This window comes from Carassius gibelio, chromosome A3 (assembly GCF_023724105.1).
Source record: "Carassius gibelio isolate Cgi1373 ecotype wild population from Czech Republic chromosome A3, carGib1.2-hapl.c, whole genome shotgun sequence".
Classification (NCBI taxonomy): domain Eukaryota; kingdom Metazoa; phylum Chordata; class Actinopteri; order Cypriniformes; family Cyprinidae; genus Carassius; species Carassius gibelio.
In genome coordinates this window covers 28,168,771-28,193,330 of record NC_068373.1, presented here as the reverse complement: position 1 = coordinate 28,193,330, position 24,560 = coordinate 28,168,771, and the positions used below count along the sequence as shown (strand labels likewise).

The following is a 24,560-nucleotide window of genomic DNA, read 5'->3' as shown; positions in this document are numbered from 1 at the left end:
TGTACACATTTAAACATTATTAAAACTGGAGATTAAAGGCTGGAGGGATGTGGTTTGTGATCGGTGGTCATTATACAGAATACAGAGCATTATACAGAGCAGAAACCAAACTGAACCTGTTTTGAACAGAATCTGTCACAGAACATGAGAAAAAGAATAAGAACACAGAAGCAGAATAAAAGTGATTCATACGCTGTATGTGTGCGATGTCCCAGGTCATTTGAAGCCAAACAATACCTTAAAATAAGTGACGAATAAATAATGACATTTTACCATGTTTAATGGAACACTGTTTTAAATATATATATATATATATATATATATATATATATATATATATATATATATATATATATATATATATATACACACACACACACAAATTTAAATAATAAGTTTAGCATTGTATTACTTGATGTCAGTTATGTGATTTCATTCACTATCTGCAAAACTCACACTGAAATGTTGCTGTGGTGTGATCTATTGACTTTGCCGATGAGAAACAAAGTTCACGAGTGTATCTCTCACCTCTGTCACACTTCTACCTGGAGTGACCTGCTTTCACTGACCTGATTAGGCAATACAACATTTCATCAGAGGCTTAGGGATGAGTGGCCCTGTCAAGTCAACTCTCAAAAATGGGTCACAGATATTTTCACAAATTATTTTATTTATGAGGTAAAACACGTGAGTCAAAAAACAAAAAACAAAATAAAAATAAAAATGTACACCAAAAATAACAGTTAATGAATTTATGGACAGTTGTCAATTAAAGTATATTTAAAGATAAACATGTTCTAATTATCAGCAGAAACGTCTACCAAGCTACATTTTTCAATAAAAGGTCATTGTAGTCCTTGGCTGCTTTCATACTGCCTTTTATAAAGTGGGAAGGTCGCTATTAGACTTTATTTAAATAACCTATAAAATTAGAATACTGTAAATTTTTAATTTGTTTAAACAATCAGTAACAACATTCTTCACCGATTTATAATATAACGGCCAGCCTCAATATGTTTCACAAAACGTGTTTTCACACACATCTCTCCTCATTTACATAAATTTAATCAGAAGAATAGGTAAGTTACCACTAGGGTTGGGAACCGAGAACCATGAGCAATTTCGAAGTGTTGGTTCCGAAAACGGTTCTGGTGTAACACGTGACCAAGCGCTGTGTACAGCCTGCCTCTTTAATTACTGAGCACATTGATTCCAATAACTATAGAGCAGCTCGTTTCCCACCACGACTGTACTCTCACTTGTGCCTTGATAACCGTGCACGTTGTTTTGTCTGACTGTGCATGTATCGCACAGCACCTGCCGCCATTAAAATACATTATATTTGCCACATATTGTCACAGACTTTAACTTGGACCATTAAATAAATAGATTGCTATTGTTATGCAAGCATGAGGGGTAGATTATTTAATGTTCAGGTCATTTCAAGAGTGCTAAACAAAGTGATAGAAAATATTTATTTTCATGAATTTTAAATGTTAAAAAAATTTGGAAACCACTCATTGCTTCACACCAGCTCCTAACTGCATTATTATTATTTGTAAAATATGGGCTTTTTGGAGTGTGTGTAGACACGGTTACTTTAAGTATATAACAGTTTATATTTATTAATTTAAGAAAATGAACAAGTGTCTAATGTCTTATTCCTGCTTGAAAAGCTAAATGTTATTGATAGTGTAAATTACATCAACTTTAAAACACATGCTGATTGATGGACTAGCATTACTCAACATTACTTACTAGCCTACCTTCCAGCAACACTACAATTCAATGAAAAGTAAAATAGTAAAAAAAAAAAAGTTAATTTAAATGGAATCAGAACTGGAAAGTTTATAACATTACCCAACCCTACTTATGAAGATACATATACTAAAATATATGTTGAATTTCAACATTGCCAAACTTAAGTTGACAGTGAGTAATAAACAGTATTGTGCATTTTTCCTTAACACTTTTATAATGGAATCGGAACCATTAGGCAGAACAGGAACCAGAAAATTTCTACCAATTCCCAACTCTAGTTACCACCAGTCCAAAAACACCCAAATCATTCTAAACAGTGGTGAGATGTTTTGTTTCTGTTTTCTCATATTTTCTTCATTCAGGAGCGTCTGATCGCACACAGCTTGTGTGGAGACGGATTCAACGTTATTCCGACTACTCCTTTGAGATCCAGCTCATCTCCAGACACTCCAGGTGCAGTTGTGAAGCGGTAGCTCTGAAGGAGGGAAGTGAAGAACAAGAAGAGCTCCATCCTGGCCAAACTCTCTCCAAGACACATCCTGCGGCCTGAGAGAGAGAGAGAGAGAGGCTTTTGAATTGTCGGTTTAAAATTTTGTCTAGAAAAAGGCAGCACAATAGGTTTCAAAAACTATTGGCAGGTCAGGTCAGACTCAGCTCATCAATCAGTGTGTTCGACTTCATGCAGCTTTGTGCAGACTAATCAGTGATTGACCTGAAGCAGTGCATGATGGTTAGAGATTTTGTCTGAATTGAGACAGCGTCAATTCTATGTCACTGTGACGTATGTATCAAAGTCTGCTGCTTTTCTGTTGCTTCATGAAAATATTACTTGCAAGAATTTTAAAAAAAGCATAACTTTATAATAAATTTCAGTTATTTTACTTTTTATGAGAAGCGCCATGGGATTTTTAATGACAACAGAGAGTCAGGACCTCGGTTTAATGTCTCATCTAAAAGATGGTGCTTTTTGACAGTATAGTGTTCCCATCACTATACCGGGGGCGTTAGGACCCATACAGACCACAGGGTGAGCACCCCCTGCTGGCCTCACTAACACTTCTTCCAACAGCTACCTAGTTTTTCCAGGAGTTCTCCCATCCAGGTATTGACCAGCCTCGACCCTGCTTAGCTTCAGTGGGAAATCAGTCTTGGACTGCAGGGTGATAAGGCTGTGGCGTAATGTGTGGATTCGGCCTTGAGCTAAAGTTTCACTGTACCTGCAGAAAAGGGCATGAAAGCATCTCTCTTCACAAACTGGCCCTTCTCATCAATGAAGTGTTCTGGGTAAAAGCTGTTTGGTTTTTCCCATTCGCTTGGATCCTTCAAAACAGACGTCAGCAGAGGAATTACATTGGTGCCCTACAAAATTGAGAGAAAAGACCAAAATTTTGATGTCTTAAACATGCCGCACATGTTAACTTCTCTTGGCTTTATACATATTAATTCTTCTAACTGACCTTCTTGATGAAGTATCCATTGAAGGTAACGTCACAGCTGGTCATATGAGGGAGATTCAAGGGTACTATGTTTGCCAGTCTCTGGGTTTCATGAATCACAGCATCTGTATATGGTAATTTCTTTCTGTCTTCCACCACTGGCTGACGTCCACCGATCACTCTGTCAATCTCCTCCTGAACTCGAGCTGCACACAAATACAACACATATTTGTTCTTTTGGACACCATTGCATTCAGCACTGAGGAAATACTCTTCATATCATATAACTGTGTTTTTACCCTGTATATGAGGGTATTTGGCCATAAACATTAAACCCCAGCGTAGAGTCATTCCTGTGGTGTCAGTACCAGCGACAAACAGATCTGTCACAGACATCATAAGATTGTCCTTGTGAAAGTATGAATCCTTCTTGCCTGATTTCTGTCAAATGCAATTCAGAAAATGCATATTTATTTACCAACTATATTTCTATTATTGCAGTATAGGGAATCATCAAAAATGTTACATAAAAAAAAAACAAAAAAAACATACCTCGTCACTCTGTTTGCGAGAGAGAAAGGATTCAACAAATCCTCTGCGGTCATGTGGATTCAGAGTCTCCAGAAGTCCATTGAACAACTTAGTCATATGTTTTCTACTTTGCACAATATTGTTTTCAATAATCCTTTTATTTTTTAGGATAGGACCCAACCATGGAAATATATTATAAATCTAGAAATGCAATTCAGAGACAAGACAAATTGGATGAAACATGCTCTCTAGAATGCACTTTTTTATGCATAATCATACTTTACATGTTGTACTTTTTTTTTAATCACACTACATTTCATAAAAACATATTGTTCTTTGTTATTTAAAACTGGAGAAATCAAGACCCGCTCTGAGAAGAGAGGTCTCCAAGAACAAGCTTATTCTTTTCGAAGAACCGGTTGAGTCTCCTCGCTGTTTCCAGTTCATTCACTAATCAAACTGATCTACTTGCAGCTGTTCTCGAGTCAGTCACCTTTTGATTCAGTGAACCGTTCAAAGTGATCCAATAAGTATTTCACTGGATTGTTCATGTATGAAATTTTGTGGAGAATGAGAATATTTAAATATCCAAGAATATACACTATTCTGAGTCTGCTGTCACACAAGGACACGTTTTACACGTTTTTATGCTTTGATGAAAAAAAATTTAATAAATATATATATATATATGATTAAAAACAAATTCACACATCCATGCAGCGCAGTCCAGTTGATTTAGAGACGTTTTGGAGCCGCTCAGGTAGACCAGTTAACTTCTCCAGAAACCTCTCACTGCCAGTTGTTCAGACGCACAAGCACACAGCTGGCCGCGGGGGCCTGCACAATTATGCGTTTCTACTAGCGAGCCTTTTCGCATATACGCTGTGCAAGTTCAGGCAGGACAAAGAGCAGATCCTGCCATTGGTGCTCCACTTGGACCCACTCAGAGATGGGGCACCCTGTGGCACCCACGTCCAGACCTCTGGAAACTTCATGTCTGATCCCTGGTTTGGACGCATAGGTTCTTGGTGACCTACCCCAAGAGGTAGTTGACATCACTTCGGTGAGAGCACCAACTACAAGACACACTTACGCCTTTAAGTTGAACCTTTTGTTTGAGTGGTTTTCTTCTCATCGAGAAGACCCCCAGAGTTTTCCTTTTCCTTTTTACAGCAAGGGTTGGAGCGAAGGCTGTTTCCCTCCACCCTTAAAGTCTATGTCACTGCGATTTCTGGTAACCATGACCCCATGAAAGGGAAGTCAGTAGGTAAGCATGACCTGGACCCAGCCCAAGCTTTGCTCTGTCCCATCCGATCCTTGAGATGCTACGTATACTGGACACGTTACGGAGGTTGGCCCACTGGATTGTGGATCCCATCGCCCTGGCTTATCAGGCACATGGTGTGCCCTTCCCACTCAGGTTGCGAGCTCACGCTATTATAAGTCCCAATAACACGTTCACTAGATTCTATAGCCTTCGTGTGGAGCCAGTATCCTCCTGTGTTCTCACCTCCAACGGGTTGTGGCACTGATAGGCCCTGGTTAGTGTCAGCTTGACAATCCAAAACCACTCTAGAGTGTCTGTACTGTAGACCCTGTCGAGCTCCTCCAGAGCCAGGCCTTCACTTGATGAATCCCCAAGCCAGTAGAAGACTGGGTTCCATATGTGAGACCTGAGTGGATCCCATATGTGTAAAGTCCACGTCATAGCCATTAGAGCCTGTGTTTCCTCAGCAGACTTCTGCCATTTCCAAGAGGATTACAAATCAACTCCAATTTTCCCTATGCACCTAAATGGAGGTTCATATGTGTATTTGCTTCCAAAACCTCCTTCGGGAAGGATGGTGTTTCCGCAGCATCCTTGTTCCAAATGGAACAGGTACGTTTTCCCAGTTTCCCAGTACTCACTGAGTGGGTAGTGCTGCAACAACAGTGAATGTTGTTCTTGTTGCGAATCCCGACCTACACCAAAAAAGGATGCAGGTGGCTCGCACAGGACACTGGAAGGAGCAGCATCCATGGTGCTTTGGTAGGGATCCCAATTCATCGATCACCAATGTGACGCTGAGAGTGACCGACTGAAAGGGAAAATCTTGGTTACATATGTAACCCTTGTTCCATGAGGGAAGTAACACAGATGTCACATCCCATCGCCATGGCTGCTGTACCACCGCTGAGCAGCCAGGTCACTGGCTCGGTTCCACAGCGAAAACCTGGTATGCATTGCACCGGCTGCATTTTTATGCTCACACTGTGATCAGCAGCAGCTGGATGCAATAATTGCATGCCAATGTGCATTGACTCGTTTAGTTACACTCAAAGTGGACTGGCCTCTCGAAGCAAGGTCCCAATTCATCGGTCACCAAAGTGACATCTCCATTCCCTCCCTCAGGGAAAGGGGGTTACATACATAACCAAGACGTTATGGACTAAAAACTCTCTTCCCAGCTGCTGTAGTTTCAAATTCTTTAAAACTAGTATGTTTGCATAGTGTTCATCTTCCATAGTGTTATGTTATTTTTATATTATCTGTCACCACATATTTACACCCATTTAGTTTTTCCAAAAGTAACTTTAAATTGATATTGTAGTTTCAAGAGTTGTATGGTGTAATGACATTTTTTTGGTAATTAAATAATATGTTGCTTACTTGTACATCAATACATAAAAATGTGCACTGATATTATTGACTTATTTTGGAGAGTTACATTTTTAAAGGGTAATTATTTTGTATTTTTACTCAAGTACAGTACTTAATTTGGGTAATTCGTCTGCCTATTAGCAGATGACAAACTATAGACCAATGTCAGCATTTCAGTCACACATACCATCATAGAAGTTGATCCAGCAAAGTGAACATTTTCATTTGCTCTGTTGACCATTTCGGTGAATCGAGGGTCTGTATATTCAAATCTGCTGCCATACACGATAGACGAGATGATGTTTGACACAGCGTAGTTCACAGGCCGTGTCGTGTCGAAGGGTTTCTCTGTGAAGAGGAAATAAACAATATCTCAATGGATTTTATCAACCAAGAGCATGATTGCATGTGTGTACTGCAAATTTCTCAGCTTGTACCTTCAAACTTATCTAACTCTCCTTTCAGGTACTGAATTTCCTCTATGATTTTCTCTTCACTTCCTCTCTTGCCCATCCCAAGGTCGCGAAGGTTGCTGAGAGCGAAGCGTCGCATTTCTTTCCAGTTCTCTCCATTGGAGAAGATGATCCCTGATCAACACAAAACCATCTTAGAGTCCCAGCAACACTTGTAGAGATTGATTATGCAGTGATTTAGACATACTGGCAAACAAAAGTAAAAGAACAAAAATGTTCTACCTACATATACTCATTGAAGACATGCAGAATTTCAAGCAAACAGTCCTATAGTTAAATGCATTTTTGTTTTTTCATTATTAAATTGGCTTTTTTTTTTCAGGTTAGTTTGTGCCAATGCTGGGGTTTAGGTACCACATAAGTGGCTTGGATAGTAATTTACACTCAATGCCTAACCTGCTCCGTGGCAGGTAATGTTCTGGGTTAGAGATCACTGCTGATCACAGTGTGAGCATAAAAGGGCAGCCGGTGCAATGCATACCAGGTTTTCGCTGTGGAACCGAGCCGGTGACCTGGTTTAAGTTTCAGGTTAGTTTCCTTCCCAATTTTGTATGAATCCTCATAGTGACCATGTGCCAATTTTTCTTCACGTAGTTAAACCCATTTGAGTAAATTTGGACTCAGAGAGGCCATTAAGGCTTAAAAGCTTGTGCAAAATCTTTGTTTTATGAAATATCCAGCAGTTTGTTATGCTGGGACACAGATAAGGTGAGGCGGATCCAAATGCAAGTAGTTTTTTGACAAAACAAGAAAATAAGCCAGTGGCCCGGTCTTTGTACCTTGCTAACTCAGTTAGATGGATTAGATTGTTGACGATTTGGCCTGATCTTGGATTGGTTGGTTCTTCAAAGCTCATCCTGGAGTTGCTGGAGTCCAACAGGTCCATAAACTTAAACCAGCTTGGGAGCAGGCTTATTTAATGTAAACAGGATTAGATCACATCTTTTTAAGCAAAATTGATACTTAAAATCTGTCCACTACCACAGCTACTTTATTACTAGAGTGTCCTAGTGATCCAGGGACAATAATATAAAATATTAATAATTAAAAAAATTATTTAAAGATAGTATAATAATGTTGTGTAGTCTTTAATAATATAGACACAGCCAGTGTTACTCACTGAAAGATTTATTCATTGTAAAATGATTACTGATTACGTAAATGTGTTAGAGTCTTACACACAGATAATGCAGAGTCATGCATTGATTTGAGTGGTGACAGCTATTCAACTAAACTAACTAAAAACTAAAATTGCTTCTGTGTAAAATATAAATAAATAAAATGAATCACAATTATATAAAACATAAAAGGACTCCGTAATCATCATTAAAGCCAGACTTTTTTTTTTTCTTCTTCATTAGTGACCTTTAATTTGGAGCAAGATAAACTGGAGTGACTGTGTCAGACATGTGTCACTTCTCTCACATCTGATTGGTCCAAATTCAGTTTGAGCTCTCTAACCCAGAACATTACCTGCCACGGAGCAGGTTAGGCATTGAGTGTAAATTACTATCCAAGCCACTTATGTGGTAACTTAACCCCAGCATTGGCGCAAACTAACCTGAAACTTACCTGGCTAGCCAGCTAATCTAGCTTCATGGTACAGGCTCCAGAAATCCAAAACAGGAGCATCAACAGGGAAACAACAAACAAGCACTGAAACACAGTATATTTATATATACTGAGCTGAACTAATGGATAACTATGGAAACTAACAAGCAGATGAGTGTGGTCCAATGAGTGTCCATGGCAAAAAAACAAGGGAATAAATTAGCAGGGAAACATGAGGGGAACAAGGCAATAATGAAGACACAAGAAACAGGGATTGTGACAGATTTACAGTTTGCACATTCATTTGGAGCAGAAAAAAGAAACATCCTACCATGTTTGTCATTCATTATACGGAAACTAGGTGCAATATCTCTGTCGCCAAACTCTTCTGCATGATTCACTAGAGCTTCTTTGATGGTTTTGTATCCAACTAAGACCACAGTTTTTTGGGGACCCAAAAAGACTTGGAATATGTTTCCGAAGGTTTTGGAGAGCTGGGGGATGCAGAGGAAGACATTTACAAACAAATCTCAAAAGGTTAGGCTGCTATTACTTTTTGAATGTGTTTATGTCAAGTTCTCACCTCACAAAAGCTGTCAAAAGGTCTCGTGAGGTCAAGGGTCAGCAGGTTCCCCAACAGTGGCAGTGGTTTGGGTCCCGGTGGCTCTTTCCCTTCTTTCTGAGATTTGGATCCAGAGGAAAGCAAATACAAACCAAGAAGCAACAGCAAAGCTCCCAGGAATGTACCTGTGCTGGAAAACTGCAGCAGTGACTCGACAACAGCCATTTTCTCTCTGAAGCACTCTCCTCAACTGATGCACTCGCACATTTATAGCAGCTGTGTATGGGAGGTTTTTTTTTTTCTAAATTCATGAGAAGAAAGAATTGGTGTGATTAGCAGGTATGTGTCATGCTGTGATGAATCGGCAGTTTTCTTTAGCATGTTAAAACAGGCCAGAAATGTATAATATACAATATAATATAACAGGCCAAATAATATATAACTTTTGCCACAAAGTTTATGTTCAACAAAATCTTTGCACTAATATTTGCTATATTATGCTTTTTGGATTATATGCACTGAATATTGTGAAATTGTCTATACTTGACAATAATCAGCATGCCTGAACTATAACACAGAGATCTGTGACCTTTATTACACTTAAATCCTGCCTAACCTCTCACCTATAATGTTACCTTATGATGTGTTCAGATGAATAAGACCGATCTTTAATCAAAAATGTGCAAAGTGTTATGAGCTCTATAATTCATTTTGTGAGCATTATAAACTTTATAAGAATTCAATCAGACACACACACAAATCATCAGTGTTTTTGGATGAGTATTAAAATCAAATGTTAGGATGGATTTGACCAAACTGAATTCAAGACTCCTATTCTGTAATAAAACAACAGAATTCGCTAATCTGAGGAGCGGATCTACAGCTGGCCCAAGTTCCGAGTTCCTGACTCCTCACACCCTCAACTTTCCCACCCCTCCGGTCTCAGGCAACGTCCACACGAAGCCAGAGCTTACCCCAAAACGATCTTTTTTCCCCCCTCGTTCAAAAAAAATAATAACAAATTCCGTACACAAGAAATATCGTCGTATCAAGAAATATCTGCGTCCACAAAAAAACAGTGAAACCGACTGAAAACGATGTAGTATACATGCCAGATCAGTATGTTGCGCTGTAATTTTGCCACAGAGATACTCTAAAAATGAAGAAGAAGACTTTGAGCATGCGCATAAACCTTGCGCGCTGTATTATTTATTTATGTTTTTAGATCGCAGACGTCTTTTTATTATTATAATGACATTTGAAACACAGAATGACATCAACATATTACATGCCAGGCAGGGAGTAAGAAAATATACCTTTTAAAAAGATTCAGTTTTTACAGCTTTCTTACTGGAAGAGTCAGAAATCAAATACACATAACGTTACAGTTTTAAATCTTCCGCTTGCGCACTGTATACAAACCATTGTTGTTGTTGCTCTTACGTGGCCACATTAAGCGATAATGTGCTTCATATTCAAATCTTATTCAAATCACTCCAAAAACGTACACAACTTTATGCAAAAAATAAATTAATAAAGACCCATCTCTTTAACCTGGTTTACACACAACACACTAACACATTTTTAATATTCAAATCTGTTTAAAGACATTAATTAGGACAACTGGAACTGGGAACACTCCCAAGAACACACAGTACTTGTTACATATAGAATGGCATCTATGCTTTCATTAGTCAGTTTCTCTCTTATTCTGAGGACACCGTAGCCACCAGATCCAGTAAGTATCCAGCCCAGATGGTGGATCAGCACCTAGAAGTGACCTCGAAAGCCCTGAGTCTCAGCGGAGGCCAGGACGATCAGATGAGCCGCAGAGACCGATGAAGTGAAGACCTTACCGGGACAAGACCACAGGAACCAGATGAGTCCTCTGCACAATGTGACTTTACTGCAACCTGTAACTGAACTGCTGGTTTCTTCTGGCAATAGGATAACTTTTATGACGTTTACTATTGTCATTATGCATTATTGACAAGTTTTTCCTATTTAATACTGTAAAGTGCTTTGACACAATCTGCATACATTTATAAAAGCACTATAAATAAAGGTGATTTGACTTGATTACATGCCAATAAATGCTACTGTAAAGCTTTCATTTTCACCAGGCTAAGGGGAAGTTACCTTTGTTCAGATTCACTCTTTATTTGGCCTGATATATTGACAGCCAAACGTGTGACGAATCATCATTACAACAGTTCAGATCAGACTGAAAGCAATTAAATGTTGTGCAACATGTTTATACCTGTAATTCAATAAATGAAAACATTAGTGCATTAAGATGATAGTTAATGTGATGAACTCCACCTGTGGCTCATCTACCAAAAAATTTAATATATAAACCGATGAAAAGTTAATGAAGAGAAAAGACTGTGCGGCATTTGGGACACACAGACATGTGATCCCATGCAGTGAGGTTCACACATTTATAAGTGACTTAAATACCTTTGTGTTGCTGCAATAGGGAAAGAAGTGTTGACATTCGACCTCGTTTCCCATGGCTGAACCTTCACCTGTCTGAGGATGATTTGTTTTAATTACTAACTGTGTAAAAGGTTGACAGGAACATGGAGGCCGTAAACATTGTGTTGTGATTCTTACGTACAAGTGCTGACAGGTTTAAGAACACAAAAGCTCAAGATGAATAATGGCATTAAATAGTGGGATATTACATGTGTTTTTTAAACCATACGCTCTCAGAAAATTAAACAGCGAACTGAAGATAATCAATCAATTAACAAAATAACAGGAAAGACCAAATAAGGAAACAAAGTCCATGAACGTAACACATATATACATACATATATATATATATATATATATATAAATAATAGTATATATAAAAAAGTCTATTATTAAAAACACTGGTGTTATTATATTCTGTCATGTTAAAGTCATTCAGTATTTATACATTTGTAATAACAATAATAGTAAAAATATAATCATTCAAGAACTTTATTACACTCCTAGTGTAACTTAAGTTAATTATTACCTGACGACAGCTAGTTTGTCTTTATTACATACTGGACTCACATTTCTGGATTTGGAGCTGGAAAGTGAAGTCGATTAGTATTGCTAGATTTAGTTGTTATTGCAGAAATTAGTGTGTGAACAGGAACATATGAAAATAAATGAAGAACTGCAAAGGACAATTCCTTTGAATAAGGCAGATTTAATATAAAAGGAAATTACAAATACTTACATTTCTCACAAGGTTAATTTAGTGATACAGTACACAAGATTGCAATGTAAATTCCCTTTTTGCATTATGACATACATTTGACCATTTTTAATAAACATTGTCATCATTAACATTCCCAAGTTTGCCTTGTCGATTCCCAAAATGCAATATTTTCAGTTTCAAACAAGCAGTTCAGACACGACAGTCAGAGCACTGTGCAAAACAGACAGATCAACGACAGATCAAAAACGTAGAAAAGAAACAATTTGTAGTCAGTCACCATCAAGCCCTATCTTATCTACAGTACGTCAGTGTGTTCGAATGAGCCTGGGTTTGCTTCCTTCGCTGTGAAACTACATTCAGTTCACATGAATGTGGACGGAAACGTGGACCTGGTCTGGAAGGAGCACTATAGTGATGCAGAATCATGTTGAACAAACACTCAATCTGACTGAAGAATGACTAAGAGGAAACCTAGCATTAACGATATAGAAAAGAGCAGGATGACCTGAGAGTCACTGAGCCTTGGCACCAATACAAGTTCATAAAATACATTCAATGCAAAAAAACTGAAAATAGACTGATTTTACAGACAATCAATCGGATCTTTGTGAAGATGCAAGGATTGGTCCACATCAGTAATGCAAGATGATGTAACAAAACAAAAGCTTGTGGTCGTTGCTCTGTGAAAGAATCACACAAGCAGACATTTAGTGTTTCTAAAGAAATTCAGTTTGATGCAGATGGAAGAAAACAAAAACAAAAAAAGTGCACTGTATTTCCTCTAGTGGTCATCTGCGAAATTTCACAAAGCCCATGCTGCATTTAAAAAAAAAGAAAAAAGAAAAAATTATAAAATACATAAAAATTTTTTTTTTTTAAATCACAATCTGGAGGATTGTTTCACTCGTAAAAAAAAAAAAAAAAAAAAAAAAAAAATCTGAAATAGAAATGTGTAGGGTAAAAGCATTAAAATATCTGTGGTCTCATTTAAAGAAAAATAAAAATATTTGAGGAATGTTTTTTTTTTTTAGCAGCGGAAAACTGTTTAAAGTGACTTATGCAAAACTGTCTATTACATGGAACTATTAGCTTTTTTTGTGGAAGATAAATTGATATCTAACAAACAGTTGAATATCAATGCCTAGATAAAGGGAATAAATCAACTGTATAAATTCTACAAATGACCTTAAGCTATTCTCTAAAATTTATATTCAGTAACGGTTCTTGTAAAATTTATATTCAGTAACATTGCGAATCCCAAGGAAGCAGCTATACCATGTTTTTAGACATTGCATTTCTGATATTTCTGGCCTTTTTGCATATTTTATCAGAAAAAGGGGTGAAACACACATACCTTAAGCATTGAGACCACAGTAAAAATACAAAATAAAAATAGATGAGCAGAACCAAACAAAAAAAGACATTTATATATAACACAGCAATCGTACACAAGTGCACACGAGACATCCTGTCTTTCGCGCTTACAGATGATGAATAAACGTCCTTTCTTTTCAGTGCGGAGTCCCACCAATTAAAATTGAATGACTGTTTCCGATAGTGTGACGAACTTCCTGTCGAAACTCGCAAATGCACACACAGATTTGAAATAAACCTCCTCCTGGTGGAGATCTTGTGTTAGTGGTCCTCTCTCTGGAAGTGTGTGTTACGCATGTATGATCATGTCAGAGATGTGTGTGTGAAGAGAGACACCTGAGCAATGTCCAGTCAGTCTGCCCAGGATGTACCTCCCACTCCTCAGGTGAAGCTCCGCCCCTTTAGTGCTCGAGCGGGTCATTTCCTGCAGGCCTCGGCGCAGTGCTGGAACTGGGCGAAGCTGAGGAACACCTGCTCCAGAGAGATCTGGCTGACGCAGTAGTCCTCGATGCTGTACTTCTCTTTGGCTGCTTCTAAAACTCCAAACACCTGGGACAAACAGAAATAATCCTAATCAAACACCCCTGAACAAGCTGATCAAGGTCTTCAGGATCACTAGAAAGGTACAGTCAGGTCAGGATCCCTGGTGTTTAAAATTGATTTTTAGCATAATGCTTGTTTATATATATAATAATATATAGTTATTTTTTGCATACAAAATGTGCAACACATCAAAATAATGATTTTAATTTTGTGATAAAAAAAGACATTGACTTTTGCATGTTATTAAATAATTTTACAGATGTAATCATCACTTCTGGTTTATCTGTCACACTGGAAATGGACAACTATTATGTGCAGTATACAGTATTGTTCAAAATAATAGCAGTACAATGTGACTAACCAGAATAATCAAGGTTTTTAGTATATTTTTTATTGCTACGTGGCAAACAAGTTACCAGTAGGTTCAGTAGATTGTCAGAAAACAAACAAGACCCAGCATTCATGATATGCACGCTCTTAAGGGTGTGCAATTGGACAATTAGTTGAAAGGGGTGTGTTCAAAAAAATAGCAGTGTCTACCTTTGACTGTACAAACTCAAAACTATTTTGTACAAACATTTTTTTTTCTGGGATTTAGCAATCCTGTGAATCACTAAACTAATATTTAGTTGTATGACCACAGTTTTTTAAAACTGCTTGACATCTGTGTGGCATGGAGTCAACCAACTTGTGGCACCTCTCAGCTGTTATTCCACTCCATGATTCTTTAACAACATTCCACAATTCATTCACATTTCTTGGTTTTGCTTCAGAAACAGCATTTTTGATATCACCCCACAAGTTCTCAATTGGATTAAGGTCTGGAGATTGGGCTGGCCACTCCATAACATTAATTTTGTTGGTTTGGAACCAAGACTTTGCCCGTTTACTAGTGTGTTTTGGGTCATTGTCTTGTTGAAACAACCATTTCAAGGGCATGTCCTCTTCAGCATAGGGCAACATGACCTCTTCAAGTATTTTAACATATGCAAACTGATCCATGATCCCTGGTATGCGATAAATAGGCCCAACACCATAGTAGGAGAAACATGCCCATATCATGATGCTTGCACCTCCATGCTTCACTGTCTTCACTGTGTACTGTGGCTTGAATTCAGAGTTTGGGGGTCGTCTCACAAACTGCCTGTGGCCCTTGGACCCAAAAAGAACAATTTTACTCTCATCAGTCCACAAAATGTTCCTCCATTTCTCTTTAGGCCAGTTGATGTGTTCTTTGGCAAATTGTAACCTCTTCTGCACATGCCTTTTTTTTAACAGAGGGACTTTGCGGGGGATTCTTGAAAATAGATTAGCTTCACACAGACGTCTTCTAACTGTCATAGTACTTACAGGTAACTCCAGACTGTCTTTGATCATCCTGGAGGTGATCATTGGCTGAGCCTTTGCCATTCTGGTTATTCTTCTATCCATTTTGATGGTTGTCTTCCGTTTTCTTCCACGTCTCTCTGGTTTTGCTCTCCATTTTAAGGCATTGGAGATCATTTTAGCTGAACAGACTATCATTTTTTGCACCTCTTTATAGGTTTTCCCCTCTCTAATCAACTTTTTAATCAAAGTACGCTGTTCTTCTGAACAATGTCTTGAACGACCCATTTTCCTCGGTTTTCAAATGCATGTTCAACAAGTGTTGGCTTCATCCTTAAATAGGGGCCACCTGATTCACACCTGTTTCTTCACAAAATTGATGACCTCAGTGATTGAATGCCACACTGCTATTTTTTTGAACACACCCCTTTCAACTAATTCAACTAATTGCCCAATTGCACAGCCTTAAGAGCGTGCATATCATGAATGCTGGGTCTCATTTGTTTTCTGACAATCTACTGAACCTACTGGTAACTTGTTTGCCACGTAGCAATAAAAAAATATACGAAAAACCTTGATTATTCTGGTTAGTCACATTGTACTGCTATTATTTTGAACAATACTGTACATAGTATATCATGTCAAGCATTAGATAAAATACAGTAATGAAACAATATATATTTCAGTTGAATTTAACTGTTACTTTAATAACTTTTGGCACATTTGTTATTTAATAAAAAAACTAAAATAAAAAAAAACTCTTACAAACCGAATTAAAAAACAATTTTCAACAATATTTTAAATGCATCTCAGATCATTTTTGGTTTATCCATCACACTGGAAAAGGACGTTCAAGTCCTGTGCATTGCATTGTGGGAAAACCACTATTTGGTCAGTCTGGGTATATTGTAAAACATATAGTGCATTTTCATACTGTTTTGCAGCATATATACTGAAGAAATAGTATTATGCAATCAGGAACAACACAATGTTTAGACTGCACGTGTTTGAGACGTACCTGTGCCCAGCTCAGAGTTTTGTCAGTCAGGTGATAGTGGACCATTCCCTGGTGTTCATCCTTCAGTAAACTTCCTGCGAGAGCCATCAGGTAAAAGTTATAGAAAAAAAACGCCAAACTGTCCAGCGGAAATACAAAGCAGGTCATTTAAATACCTGGAAAGGTGCTCTCAATGAAGTCTTTGAAGAGCTGAAGGTCCATCGCCTCTATCTCCGTGCCCACGTGGACCTTCGCCAGCAGCGTGTAACCGCTCCCAAACTTGCTCTTCAGGTGCTGCGGGCTGCCCAGACATTTAAACTGACCGTTCACCATGACAGCCAGCCGAGTACACAGCGCCTCACACTCCTCCATACTGCAGAGAGAGAATGAGAAAGAGTTGTGACTGATGTTACAAGCTTCTTTTCATTCCCCATTCATATTTGCAGGATTTGTGGCTTACCTGTGTGAGGTTATGATGATGGCTTTACCCGACTCTCTGGTGCGTGTTATTGCATCCCAAAGCAGCCGTCTGGCCACAGGGTCCATGCCAGTGGACGGCTCGTCCAGGAAGATCACAGGCGGCCCACCGATCAGAGCCATGCCTGCACTCAACTTCCTCTTATTGCCGCCACTGTGTAGGATCCAACAGAAAACTTAGAATACACCGCAAACAGCATATAACAAACCAATGATTTAACTTCTGACATTCAGAGGCTTCCTGCTGCATCGGTTTCCTGTTTCCAATAAACTCGTCTATCATATTCATACATAAACATCTATCCAGCACATCTTACATGCCATACATGATATTAAACCATTATCTAACCATCCATCAAATCTAAAGGCGGGCGTACACGGTGCGAATTCGGCTGGTCGGAAGATCGTATGTCCACGCACACGGCACGAGTGAGTTTATCTGAAAATCGGACGGACGAGATGATATACGACACGATTTTACAACCCAAAAATTCCAGAAGCAATCGCACAAAGTTGATAGACGCGTTCGACTTGAAACAGCGATGCACAGAATGATCACTGTATGACATTAAAGTACCGCGAGAGCGATAAGAGAGCACAAATATCCAATGCGTTCGAATCGCTCTCGCGGTACTTTGATGTCATATACAGGTGATCGTTCTGTGCAGTGCTGCTTAAAGTCGAACGCGCCTAAAATAACTGCTCTCCCGCTCTCATAAATGCAAATAAAATATTGATACGAGCCATGACTGTTTCCTACACGTACAGGTTATTTTTCAGCAATAGGAAACCGGGACGTTTGGTCACCATGTGTGTGTGTATGTTCTTGTATATGGTTTATAAATATCTGAAATAGGTATAACAATGTAAACATGGTTAGTGAGGACAATTCCTGTGCTCTCGTAAACCAAATGGCTTTAAAAAATACTATTCGGTTTGTAATAGAAATTTTAAACATGCATTTTCCGTGATGGACAGAGGTAGTGTATGGGGATATACAGTATAGAATACCGTTACGTCTATTGAGAGTCCCTGTAAACTACGTGTGTGTGTGTGTGTGTGTGTGTGTGTGTGAGAGAGAGAGAGAGAACTAAAAAGCATGGTACACGTTGCTAGAAACATCCTGTCAAGAGTTCAGCGAGTTTATCCTCCTGGTCAATAGTCCACATTCGCCGTGGCGCTGCCGTCTTCGTCTTTCTTCTTCAGTGGTTTTCCTAGTTCGTGATTGGTCAACTTCAGATAAATCAACAAATCGGCTCGTTCGACTCGTTCGCACCAATGTCACGAATTCAAAAAGATAGCTCACAAACTTTTTAGACATGTTTAAAAATGATCGGGAGGTCGGGAAGTGCTCGAAGCCACTCTGCTCGGCTCGTAATTCATCGCAAATGATACGAGCCGCGACCATACGAGAATATGCGATTTCCACACGATTGAAAAAAAAAAATAAAAAATCGCATGCGAACTCGTACGACAGCAAAAATCGCACCGTGTACGCCCGCCTTAAAACAACCTTTATATCAAATCTAACAAACCATCATGTTTAGCCATGCATTCAAAATATCTAACAATTAATGTATCATATCTAGATATCCATTCTTTGGATTTAACCATACATCATATTTAACCATCCATCTATAACATCTAACCACCCGCAAAAATATCAAACCGTCCATTAATCATATCTATCCAACCATTAATCATATCTAACCACCCACAAACAATATCTAGCATCCATTAATCATATATAACATCCATTAATCATATCTAACCAACCATTAATCATATCTAACTGTCCACAAATCTTATCTAACCACCCACAAATAATATCTAGCATCCATTAATCATATCTAATCAACCATTAAAAATATCCAACCACCCATTAATCACATCTAACCACCACATATCATATCTAACTATCCACAAATCATATCTAACCACCCACAAATAATATCAAAACAACAATTAATAATATATAACCACCCATTAATCATATCTAACCACAGATTAATCATAATCTAACTATCTACAAATCATATCTAACCACCCATGAATCATATCTAACCACCTACAAATCATATCTAACCACCTACGAATCACATCTAACTATCCATTGATCATACCATCCTCCTCCTCTCAGGTCATATTTGTTCATACCTGTAGCTGCGGACAAGTTTGTCAGCGTGAGGTTCGAGCAGCAGTGAACGCAGGACGTTTTCTACACAGGCTGTGATGTATTTCTCTGGGATGCCCCTCAGTCTGGCATACATGCTCAGGGTTTCCCGCCCTGTCATGTGATCTAGCACCGCGTCAAACTGGGGACAGTAGCCAATTCTCTGCTGCACCTGAAGTGAAGTCATATTTAATACAGTTCAACCGTTCACTTACACCAAAGCTAAACATCTCTCATCTCTAAATATTAATTTCCAGTGTTAGGGAACTATTTTATATTAAAATGCAATATGAGATAACAAAATGCCCAACCTTTTTCACATCTCGGAGGACGCTGTAGCCGTCAATAAAGGCGTCTCCTGAAGTTATTCTTTCATCACCCGTCAACATTTTGAACGTCGTGGTCTTCCCTGCTCCATTAAATCCCAGCAAACCAAAGCACTCGCCCTTCCCGACGGCCAAAGACAAGCGGTCCACCGCTAACAGCGACTGCCCACATGAATATACCTAGAGGAATACAACCACACATTAAAAAAGGAGTAAGGCAAAAACAATAAACTAAACTACACCAAACTATTTTGTCTGGTAACAAATATCTTTGGTTAAAAAAACTAAAACAAAACTTGTATAAGTAGGTTATGCTATGACCAAATTGACTTCTTATTTTCAGGGTATTGTGTCAGTGAAATGCAAAACGTGTGAGAGACTACATCGCTTCTTGTTAAGCATATTTGCCAGTATCTCTGGTATTTCTGGAGAACTTTGTTGCATACCATTAACCAATTTAGTGGATTCTGTGAGGCTTCCTTCCAAAACAATGTCAGCAAAATAGCAGGAAGCCATAGAAAGGATTAGTTATAAATGGTGCCCAACCTAAGGCCGAAGAATTCCAAAGCATTTTTGAGTTTTAACTAATTTTATGCATGTTTTTTGCACTTTGGCCAACAGATGGCAACACCCAACTGGTTTTGTGTACTCAGGGAACTGTGGAAATGATACAGTGGAACTTGCATGTCAATGCATTAAACCAATCTGAAATACTTTTTCACAACATGTACTAAAGACGATGGAATCTTGGTTAAAAAATATGGGTGGAAACTGAAACTTTGAGGTAATCACATAAACGTACTGTAGTGTGGAGCCTAATAATGCAGTGTGAACTCCATACCTTGCTGAGCTCCTGCAGGATGAGTGGGCTGCCCACCATGGAGTCAATCACTGGCTGGCACTCCAAAACTCTCTTTCTCTCCTCCGCAACATCTCTGTCCTCAGGTTGAAGAGCTTCTTCTGCCAACACCAAAATCTGACAAAAAAAGCACACGCCCACAGCTGTGATTGTTAGCATCCAAACCAATAAAACAGTAGCACCACAATCTGCCTTTTCTTTCCTCTCCCACCTTCTTGGGTCCCGAGCTAGGGTTGAATAGCACATGGATGCACCGTAGCTCGATGAAGAAAAGCAGGGCGATGAAGAAAACACCCTGCAGGGACATGGCCACCAGGAAGCGACCCACTCCAGGCTCATCCATGGAGAAGTAGTTTACTTGATACGTGATGTCTGCAGATGAACAGCAAAAATGCTAATGAGAATCGCAACAAAATCCACATTAAGTGCGCCACATGATGCTAAACGCTCATGCTTGCACTGCTAGTTGCTTTTCAATGACGTCAGTCATGATAACATCAGTGGTGTTAATTTGAGATTGCATTTTTTGCAATATTCAGAAGATTTGCCAGCTAGCGGTGCTGGTCTTATAGCTCCATCAAGACAATAAACACAACAAATTATTTTATAACTAAAATATTACAGAAAAACAAATGTTCAATATCCAGGGCTTCACATATGCAGAAGTGAAGTGAAACTTCATTTGTAATTCATCAGATAATTCCACATCAAATCCACCAAAACTAAACGACAGGATATTTCCATCATTTCCATCATATCCAGCCCTTATCTAACATCCATATTTAATTTTTAACCATCTATTCATTATTTCTAACCATCCATCCATTCTACTGATCATCTATATCATTTCTATCCATCTATCATATCTAACAATCTATTCTTCATAGTTAACCATCATATCTACCGTATTTTCCGCACTATAAGGCGCACCTTCAATGAATGGCCTATTTTAGAACGGTTTCATATATAGGGCACACCGGATTATAAGGTGCATAGAACAGAAGATACTGCAGTCAAACATTAACTGGGTTTGCGTTATGCATCCAGTAGATGGAGCTGTGCTAAAGGGAATGTCAACATTTTGACAAAGCGCCTTGATCCGTATATAAGGCGCACTATCGTTTTTTCAGAAAATTAAAGGCTTTTGAGTGCGCCATATAGTGCGGAAAATACGGTAACTATCCATCCATCCGTTATACATTACCATCTTTCCGTAATATATAACCATCATATCCATCATTTCTCATCAAATCTAACCATCTATCAATCCATTGCATCAAACCAATAATTATATTACATCTAACCACCTATAATGGACGGTTTTAAACATATCTAAACATATATATATATATATATATATATATATATATATATATATATATATATATATATATATATATATATATATATATATATAACCATCCATGCATCATAAATAACCATCTTTCCTTTATATCTAATCATCCATTCATCATATGTAAGCACTGAAAATGAAAATCCAGCATGGATACAGCAAAATCACAGCTAATCAGACATAACTAATCAGAATTGACCAAGCATGAGCTCAAGAGTTTTGGTTCAGATGGTTTTTCAGGGTGATTATCAGTCACTCACTTAAGTCCTTGCAAATGAACTCGGCAAAGAAGTTGGAGGTGCAGAAAGTGAGGATCTCGTAGTTCTGATAGAACTGGCTGAAGGACATCCCCAAGCAGTAATTCGGGAAGATCAGGAAGATCTTATCCAGGAGATGAGACAGGTCTACCAGCTTGAGCTCTGAGGGACAACAACAACCACAATAACACAAAGTGTTTGAACAGACATTCTAGCAAGAATTGAAAGGTAAGTGTGGGCGTGCTTGTCTCACCAGGTATGGTCATGATGGTGACCGCGAGGAAGGTGGCTGTGCCGCTGAGGATGTTGAAGATAGTGAGGCGCGTGTAAGCAGTGGCGGCCGAGGAGAACATGAAGCTGAGCAGGTACATGAGAGGAATCACCGCCCAGCCGTACAGAAGCAGCAACAGCAGAACGTCCACCAGGTGGTTCTCAGCCACAAATGCTTTCACTGAAAACACCCGGAAGACCACCTAGAAATAAGAGTGTTGAGGGAATTAATTTGAAACACCGTGCATCTTGATATTTAGCTTATTTTAAAGCATGATCCTTTAAAGCATTTTAAGGCATTCTGCAGCTCCCTTGCCTCCAAATGAAGAACCAATTACAGAACCTAGACAGTACATTCATACTGACCAGCATGAGCAGGCAGGGCAACAGAAAGTTGATGAGATCCCACAGTAGGGCGGAGAACCAGAAGTTGGAAAGGTAGACCCCGCTGACCTGCTGCACATGTTTGGACTTGACCGACCGCTCCGAGACGAGGAGAAGGGCGAAGGTGCTGGCTAATGATGCCATGCCGTACATGAGGTTTATAGCGATGGCGAAGCCTGTCTGACTCCTGCAGAGACAAAAATGAGGATGAAAAACCATCTAAATGACTAAGTGTCCCAAGTGAACTTCACTTAGTGTTCATGGTTTGTTCTGACACCTTGAGCCATGATTTTTGCGATGCCGAAACTAGCGTCAATGAATATTAAACAGCAAAAGACTGCTATTGAAGTATGAAGTCTTTTTTAAATATGTGTAAATGAGTGGCACGGTTTCATCTACTACACGTACTAAAGCATACGTGATTGTCAGTGGTGTTTTTAGCATGTGTCATTTTAATTTGAGAAAACTATCATCAGACACACAAACACTCAAAGGTCTTCACTACACCTGTCAAAATTTCAGTTTAACTTAAAGAAATTATGACAGTAAAATATTTATCTTTTCAAAGAGAATGTACTTCTCAAAACAAAATATTAAAACAGATTTTTTTAAGAAATATCAGAATGTTTTCATTTAATGTAGTGTGTATTTAAACTAAGTGCAAATAGATAGCCTTGTTGGCAGAGGCTATTTAGACTAACTCCACCCACCAACATGTGATTCGGCTATTTAACATTACAAAAGACAGTCGACAGTGGGAATCGTGCGTGCAGATGGTAAAATGTGTCATACTCATATTGACATGATTGACACGGGTTCTTATCTGCCTTTTGGTGACATTTTTTCTCCCTTAAACACTTGCCCTAAAAAAAGTTTTTTCCTGCAGTGACTTATCTTAAAATGAAAACAATGTTATCAAATTTCATAGGCCCTGTTTGTCAAGCACCAACCAACTACACCCAAAGAGGAAACGTACTCAGAAAGCTGGCTCTGGGCCGTCTCGGACATGTTGCGGGGCATGGGGTAATTTCCAGTCTGGATGGAGGCGTCGGGTCCGGCCAGTAGCTTGTAGAGAGCGTTGTCTACCAGCATGAGTGCTGTAGCGGGGGTGTGATAGCCCTGATTGTTGAAATAGCCGATGACCTCAGTGTTCCTGCTGGATCGGCCCCTGAAAGTCGCCCCCACCACGCAGTGCTCATTGAAAGCTCCGCCCTCCCTCATGGCATTATATAGCACATACTTTGACAAATCTGATCGGAAAGACAACAGGTTAGGATGTTGTTGAGGCAGCTCCCATTTATTTATTTATTTGGTTATTTATTACCTGTTATATTCGTGGCAGGAATGGCATTCTGGGAAGGCAGCTGTGCAGCATAGATATCAGCCAGAGCTCTAGCCAGCGGCCCAGCACCGACGTCTACAGCCACAGGTACATGAGTAGGGCCATACTGTCTTAGTGCCAGACGGAGCTGGGGTGTGATTTGGCTTCCAGGGAGGGCCCGGGCCACAACGAGGGCCAACACAGTGAAAATGAGCGGCACCAGAAACTGAGCCACCATCACTTTCCAATTGCGCCAGCTGTAGAGCGCCCTCTTCAGGAACATAGCGTAGAACTGCTGCATATAGAGCCTGGCCTGAGGACAAACACATGCAGAAAGTGATGAACAGAGGTGTAAAGAGCACCTAAAAACCATACTTAACAGTGAAAATTACCACTTCACCACTTCCAAAATAACTTGAGTAAAAGTATCTGATTTTAACCGTACTTAAGTATTTTACTTATATTACATATAGGCTCAAAGATACACAAGTCAAAGAGACATGCCAGTCAAAAACTGGAACGTTGTGGAGAAGCTGAGGAAACAGGCAGAGGCAAGGGTCTGTGTGCAGACATTTCATGGAAAAGCTAGAACAAACAAAAAGCCAAAAACCACAGGGAACAAAAAAAACAGAATGATGGGCAAACAGACAAACATTACATTCACCAACTCACAAAGAACTAAAGAAACACTAGGGCTGTATATACAGCATACAGAAGACCAACAAGATAAGATATGATATGATAC

The 24,560-nt window shown here is 39.0% G+C and overlaps 2 protein-coding genes across 2 annotated transcripts in view; both read right to left on the bottom strand.

The window, feature by feature from the left end:
* Positions 1-652: 652 nt before the first annotated feature.
* On the bottom strand, positions 653-10,045 carry LOC127955702 (cytochrome P450 2K1-like). The gene is made up of 9 exons (XM_052553480.1): positions 8,977-10,045; positions 8,725-8,887; positions 6,807-6,956; positions 6,557-6,717; positions 3,750-3,929; positions 3,497-3,638; positions 3,219-3,403; positions 2,979-3,120; positions 653-2,307 (listed from the first exon to the last, which is right to left on the bottom strand). Exons 1-9 carry the CDS (start codon positions 9,178-9,180, stop codon positions 2,120-2,122), a joined length of 1,515 nt encoding a protein of 504 aa, XP_052409440.1. The 5' UTR covers positions 9,181-10,045; the 3' UTR covers positions 653-2,119.
* Positions 10,046-12,126: 2,081 nt separating this feature from the next.
* LOC127955670 (phospholipid-transporting ATPase ABCA3-like) overlaps positions 12,127-24,560 on the bottom strand; it is a 39,789-nt gene continuing 27,355 nt past the window's right edge. Inside the window, exons 19-31 of the mRNA XM_052553478.1 lie at positions 23,819-24,128; positions 23,471-23,744; positions 22,477-22,681; positions 22,094-22,313; positions 21,844-22,002; positions 20,441-20,601; positions 20,212-20,346; positions 19,356-19,550; positions 19,029-19,216; positions 16,855-17,025; positions 16,571-16,767; positions 16,416-16,489; positions 12,127-14,077 (exon numbers count right to left, since the gene is read on the bottom strand). Coding sequence (XP_052409438.1) covers positions 13,946-14,077; positions 16,416-16,489; positions 16,571-16,767; positions 16,855-17,025; positions 19,029-19,216; positions 19,356-19,550; positions 20,212-20,346; positions 20,441-20,601; positions 21,844-22,002; positions 22,094-22,313; positions 22,477-22,681; positions 23,471-23,744; positions 23,819-24,128 — 2,421 coding nt within the window. The 3' untranslated portion in view covers positions 12,127-13,945. The remainder of the gene's footprint in view (positions 14,078-16,415; positions 16,490-16,570; positions 16,768-16,854; positions 17,026-19,028; positions 19,217-19,355; positions 19,551-20,211; positions 20,347-20,440; positions 20,602-21,843; positions 22,003-22,093; positions 22,314-22,476; positions 22,682-23,470; positions 23,745-23,818; positions 24,129-24,560) is intronic.